The sequence below is a fragment of the Chrysemys picta genome, unplaced genomic scaffold (assembly GCF_011386835.1).
Source record: "Chrysemys picta bellii isolate R12L10 unplaced genomic scaffold, ASM1138683v2 scaf903, whole genome shotgun sequence".
In the NCBI taxonomy this organism is placed as follows: Eukaryota; Metazoa; Chordata; order Testudines; family Emydidae; genus Chrysemys; species Chrysemys picta.
The window spans coordinates 714-6751 of record NW_027053610.1 but is presented as its reverse complement, the minus strand read 5'-3'; the positions used below and the strand labels follow the sequence as shown (position 1 = coordinate 6751).

Genomic DNA, 6038 nt, shown 5'->3' with positions numbered 1-6038 from the left:
TGTCATGACATTGTCCCTTCCAGAAATCGTGGGGATGCTTTTAATGGCCTTCTGGCTATTGGGGCAGGTTCTGGGCAGGTTGGGCATAGCTGGGATGAGGGTCAGCTCGATTTAGAATAACTTTTTTCCTTTCAAAAGTGTCTGAAATGGGCAATTCTTTGTTTATTGGGCAGTTTTTGATACCTGTGCTGTCTACTTCACTTGCTGTTCTGTTTTCCTTTCATATGGACACGATAGCAAAAATATGTGAGTATTTTAAAGAACTCTGACCCCCTGTCTGTCATCTCAGAGCTTAGTTAATGCTGAAATTGGAGAAGCAATTAACCATTGGAACAACTTACTGAGCAATGTGGTGGATTCAGGAGCGGTGCCAGGGTTTTTGGCGCCCTAGGCGGGGGTCCTTCTGCGCTCCCGGTCGTCGTCGGCAATTCTGCGGCGGAGGGCTCCTTCCAGCCCCATACGCTGAAATGCCAGTATCATTTTTTGCCTGGGAGCTGATGGGTTTGGAGCATCTAAGAAGAACTGGTAGCTGGGTGCTCACGTTAGGCTAACGAGGCCCAGGGATAGGAGAATTCGAACAGCTGTTGAAGCCGGTCACGCAGCTGAGCCTGAATTTATCTCCTCGGTGGGCCAAACACATTTTGCGACATACCTTGCTTACCAGATACAATTGGACGTTTTAAATGTATGTATAGATGGTTCTGACATCATCATAACATCTGATCCAAAGGTGCAAAAATTAGAAATTCAAGTCAAGCAAATCATTATTTATTGGGTGATTGTGAAACAATAGCTCCATGATCCAAGGACTTTATTCAGTGACAGACCTGGAAACATACAAATTACAGAGCCAGCCACACTGAGCGGCGTAAGGACAGCTCTCTCTGCTACAGCCAGAAATATCACACCAAGACAAAGCGTCCCTGCAATGCACATCCCATACGGCCCCCTCCAGTGCACAGGGCTCCTCATCGGCAGGTGGCTGGAAAACATGCTCCATAGCTTGGAAATTAAGGTGCTTTCTGAGGTGCTGGGACCTGCATGTCACAGCCCAGCCTGTGCATGGGCCTGCTTACAAATCCATCTAGAAGGCTCAGTACAGTTGACATCATTCCACAAATTCCGGTTGAGTGGATGGATGTGAACACAGTCTTCACTGCCTCCGATCCCCTGATCCCAGTTGTCTGGCTGATTCCACACCCAGAACCTGCAGATCAGAGTGTTAATGTCTCAGAGGAAAACCACAGCCAATTCCTGAGCTCAGTTCTGCTCTGTGGACTCTGTTGTTGGCAGGGGACCAAGATACCCAGGAATGACGCGGTGAAGCGATCCACCGCCCGGCCACCCCTCAGAGTTCTCTACAGCTCTTGTGGCCATGGTAACAAAGGGCTTCTGACGTCTGGGGGTAGCAACTGCCCTGCGCCTGACAGGCCAGCAAAGCGCCCAAGTCAGTCTGTGGCTCCAAATGCTGACAGCAGCAACTCCGATCTCAGTGCCCAGAATCAAAGCACGTGGCACAGCATGTCCCAGGCACCCCCGAGATGGGAACGCAGGAACGGGAAGAGAGGGCAGCGGGGGTCAGTCATTAACTTCTCATGGCCCTGCTTATGGGCCTTGTCCACAGCCCACTGAGGTCACTGCACCGACTGCAGCTGGCTCCAGCCATGACCCCGGCCCCACAGCCTCCCCTTCCCCAGCCTGACAGAGGGGAGAGCGCAGTGCAGTCCCAAGGACAGCGTGAACCTGCCGCTCACTCCAGACTCACCTGGCTGTACTGAGTTGACTTGGGGCCAGATCCTCAGCTGGTGTAAATCCCTGTGGTTCATTCAAGTCAATGCCGAGTTACCCCAGGGGAGGCTCTGGCCCTGGGTCTCAGTGGCACTGAACACACGCTCCGTGTTTAGGCTCCTGCTCTAAGCAAAGGGGCATTAGCAGAAATTCCTGAGAGGATTCATTGCTGTTGTGGCAGCTCCCGGGGGCCTCCCTCAGGATCGGGCCCGCTGTGCCGGGTGCTGCATAGACACAAGGGGCCGTACAGACGCTGCCCAGAAGGAGCTTGTGAGCAAACGTGTAATAAATAATCACTTCTCTCAAGCTTTACTCACCCCCTGCTTGTGTCTGCTCTGTATTCTGTGCCATCCACCCAGCGCCATCGGCCTTCTGTCCCCCGGTCGGTGAGTCCAATCCAGTGATATTCTCCCTTGGTCTCGTTGGAGAGAAACTCCTGCACAACACAGTTTGCAGCATGTCCAGGTCACCCAAGAGAGGCTGCAGGATGCAGCCGCAGCTGCCTGGGCTGAACAGATTTGGGGGGAGAGGAAAGGGCGTCTGGTGATGTGAGCAGGGCACTGGGCAGCGGGAGACATGGTGTCCTGCCCCCAACGCTGACAGTGACTAGCTGGGAGACCCTGAGGGAGTCCTGGAGCATCTCTGTGTCTGTGTCTGCATCTGTATCTGCCTGGGGCTACCAGCAGCGACCTGTCTCAGAACACTCCCCCCACAGCCCCTCAGAGCTGGGCTGCGGCAGTGACTGACAGCACCTCAGAGTTCACACCAGCGCCCTGCTCTTGGAGGAGGCAAAGCTCGGAGCAGAGAACTGGGTGCAAAGTCTAGCCCTGCCGGAGGGTGGGATTTTCCTCCTCTGAAAGTGCCCCAGAGGCCTGGGATGAGGGCTACAGTGGGTATGTGGGGAGAGAGGATTCTCTGAGAGGCACGTGGCCCCTTGCACACAACCCTTCCAGATACAGGCTTCTAGATTGTCCAGCAGGAGCTCAGGCCCGAGCCCAGAGGAGAATTAAGGTTTGCTGGGGCCCTGGGCCAGAGCAAGTGGGGGGGCCAGAGAGACGTGTCGGAAATGAAGGATTCAGGGCCAGAAATGAGGGATTCAGGTGCAGGAAGGGGCTGCGGGCTGAGGTAGGAGGTTGGGGTGGAGTGTGCGGGACGGTGTGAGGGCTCTGGCTGGGACTGCGGGCTCTGAGGTGAGGCCGGGAATGAGGGGTTCACAGTGCAGGAAGGGCTGAAAGCTGGGGTAGGGGCTGGGGTGAGGGAGGGGGTGAGGGCTCCTGCTGGGGCCGGGGATGAGGGTTTTGAGGTGCAGGAGCAGACTCCGGGCTGGGGCCGAATTGTTCGGAGTGTGGGAAGAGATTCAGGGCTGAGGCAGGGGACTGGAGGGTGGGAAGGGGTGGGGAGCGGGCTCCAGACAGGAGTTTGGATGGGGGAAAGTATCAGAGGGGTAGCCGTGTTAGTATGAATCTGTAAAAAGCAACAGAGGGTCCTGTGGCACCTTTGAGACTAACAGTTAGTCTCAAAGGTGCAACAGGACCCTCTGTTGCTTTTTATGGATGGGGGAAGTGGGCTCAGTGCTGGGGTAGAGGGTTGGAGTACGGGAGGAGGTGTGGGGTGCAGGCTCCCTGTGGCGCTTACCTCGGGTGGCTCCCAGGAAGTGGCCGGCGTGACCTCTGGCTCCTAGGCAGAGATGCGGCTAGGGGGCTATACATGCTGCCCCCACCCGCAGGCGCCCCCCCTGCAGCTCCCATTCATAGGTGCTGGAAGTAGAGGTGGGGCGGTGCTGCAGCACCCCCTGACTTCAAGTGGCTTCCGTTATGTACAGGGTTTACAGTTTGGTTCAATGGCTGTCAGCACCCCCACTATTCAAACTGTTCCAGCACCCCTGCTCCCATTGGCCGTTGTTCCCAGCCAATGGGTGCCGCGGAGCCAGCGCTCAGGGTGAGGGCAGCACATGGATTCCCATTGCTTCCCTTACGCCTAGGAGCCGGAGGGACATGGCAGCCGCTTCCCGGGAACCGTGTGGAGCCAGGTAGGGAGTCTGCCAGCTCTGCGCCAACTGGACTTGTAACAGTCCAGTCAGTGGTGCTGACCAGAGCCACCAGGGTCCCTTTCCAACTGGGTGTTGTGGTCGGAAACCGGACACCCGTCAACCCTAACTGCGGCCCGGCAACAGTTTGCTCCTTTCTGTCCAACCCCGCACGGCGGCCCCAAGACCGGAGAAGCTCTGTACCTTCACCATGGCCCTGGGGCTGCAGCGGGGAGTATGAGCTCCCCCAGCCCTGAGGCCTCACAGGGAGCGTGTGCTCCTCCAGTCCCAGGGCCGGAGCATGGGGGCCGGGGCGGGAGGTTTCCCCTGCTGCCTGGTGCTCCTGCTGGGAAGCGGGGTCGGGACGCTGGGGCTTCTCCCGCCCCACCTGCCTGCCCGGTACTTCTGCCGGGGCTATGGGCTTCCGCCCTCCCATGGTGGATTTCTGCTGGGAGTGGGGCACCCATTTTTCTGGGGCCCCGGGGCACAGGCCCTGTCGGCCCATTGGACAATCCACCACTGCCTGAGCCCTCGGACTGGGGAGAGGGATCAAAGTGGGTCGTGACTGGGAAAGGTCATTGGGTTTGCAGGAAATGCTATGTTGGAAGTAGGGAAAATAAGAAATGAGACTGACCCCAAACACCCCTCCCCCGGCACCCCAGACTCTGGGAAGTCCAGATCCTGGCACTGTTCCTCTGCCCATCTCTGCTTTTAAACTGATGGGTGAATCCCCCGAATCACGTTCCAAGGCTTGGCATCCTCTCCAATCGTTTCCAAACTCAGCTGCCACTTTCCACCTCCTTCTGGTATGAAACAAGGCACTGACCCATTGTCCAAGCCCCTCGGAGCTTCCTGCACTCACCTGTTCCGCCTGGGAGGAGACAGAGGTCAGGTGCGAGTCCTGAGACACACAGAACCGCTCGGCCTCGTCCCACGACTTCGTTCCTTTTGAAAAGTAATAGAAGTTCCCACCGTAAAACCTCCAGCCCCTGGGGAGCTTTGTCAGCACGTCACCTAGGAGCAGAGACTGAGGTGAGACACCCGGGCTAAAGTCACAGGGACACACGCAGGGAGCTCAGGGTTTCTAGTGCTGCATTTCCCCTGCCCTTCAGCTGCCCCAAGCTCAGGGAACTTCTGAATCCTGATTCTCCAGCATCCCAATAAGTAACTTTTGTGTCTACATGATGGATCCCAAAGAGCGCTGCAGAAAGCAGACACCACGGGGTCACTCCCCCAGCACTGAAATGCAGCTGCATCTGGGCTGGAGCATGGGCGCTGGTCCCAGTGCAGAGCAGCACGGCTGTAATGGGAAAGGGGAGACTCACTGTTCAGCTGAGCTGGCAGGGGGAATTCAGGAGAGGGAATGTAGCTGCCCAAGGTGGAAAATCCCCTGGTTCTGCATCAAATATTTTCAATGATAATGAGAAATTGAGGTCTCGGGTCATTTGCACGTCAGCGTCCCCCCTCCAACACCCTGCCGGGGGCGCTGGCTCAGTGATGGGTCTGAAAGTAACGCCCCATACGCTGAAATGCCAGTATCACTTTTTGCCTGTGAGCTGACGGGTTTGGAGCATCTAAGAAGAGCTGGTAGCTGGGTGCTCCCATTAGGCTAACGAGGCCCAGGGTGTAATTTAACTCCACACAGATCACCACGGTGTGGGCCCAGGTGCAGCCACCGGTGATTTTTAATGGACGAGAACTCGGTGCTGGTGAAAGGCGCTGCGCTGTCAGCCTTGGAGCCTGAAATCCTCCGTTTATCCTCAGCACCAGGAGAAACGACACCAGCCAGCGCTGCAGCTAGTACTTACTGCAGCCATCTTGCACTGCTCCTCGCGCTGCACCGTCCAGACGGATCTGGATTTCTCCATACGCTGCACTGACATTACCCAGCTGGGCTTTCAGCATCCGGACTCCTGCCTGCGCTTCGTCCAATAGCTGCAGACCTAGAAGAAAGTCACAGCGACTTCAGTGGAGATGCAGAACACTTGATTATCAGCACGTGTGGTAGAGCAGCACCTGCAGGCCCCTCTGTGCCAGGCGCTGTACGGACAGGAGGGGACAGTCCCTGCTCTCAACAGCTCACAGTCAAAATAGACTCTAGGTGGGAGAAATAAAGGATGATTTTTCTGCTGGGGAACTGAGGTGCAGAGAGACGTGCCCAAGATCACACAGGAAGTTTGCAGCGGAGCTGGGAAGTGACCCCAGCTCTCCTGAATTCTAGCCC

The 6038-nt window shown here is 56.6% G+C and overlaps 1 protein-coding gene across 1 annotated transcript; it reads right to left on the bottom strand.

The window, feature by feature from the left end:
• Nucleotides 1-752: 752 nt before the first annotated feature.
• Nucleotides 753-5751, bottom strand: LOC135979493 (C-type lectin domain family 4 member F-like). Its single transcript, XM_065579818.1, has 4 exons — nucleotides 5623-5751; nucleotides 4677-4828; nucleotides 2106-2224; nucleotides 753-1207 (listed from the first exon to the last, which is right to left on the bottom strand). Exons 1-4 carry the CDS (start codon nucleotides 5717-5719, stop codon nucleotides 1045-1047), a joined length of 531 nt encoding a protein of 176 aa, XP_065435890.1. The 5' UTR covers nucleotides 5720-5751; the 3' UTR covers nucleotides 753-1044.
• Between the last annotated feature and the right edge of the window lie 287 nt (nucleotides 5752-6038).

Excerpts from the sequence above, each read along its gene's own strand:
- LOC135979493 (XM_065579818.1), bottom strand. The coding sequence starts at position 5,719 with ATGCTGAAAGCCCAGCTGGGTAATGTCAGTGCAGCGTATGGAGAAATC. Across the intron at positions 4,829-5,622 it reads AGCAGTGCAAGATGGCTGCA|GTGACGTGCTGACAAAGCTC; the intron begins GTAAGTACTAGC and ends CTCTGCTCCTAG. Across the intron at positions 2,225-4,676 it reads TCTCCTCCCAGGCGGAACAG|GAGTTTCTCTCCAACGAGAC; the intron begins GTGAGTGCAGGA and ends TGTGTTGTGCAG.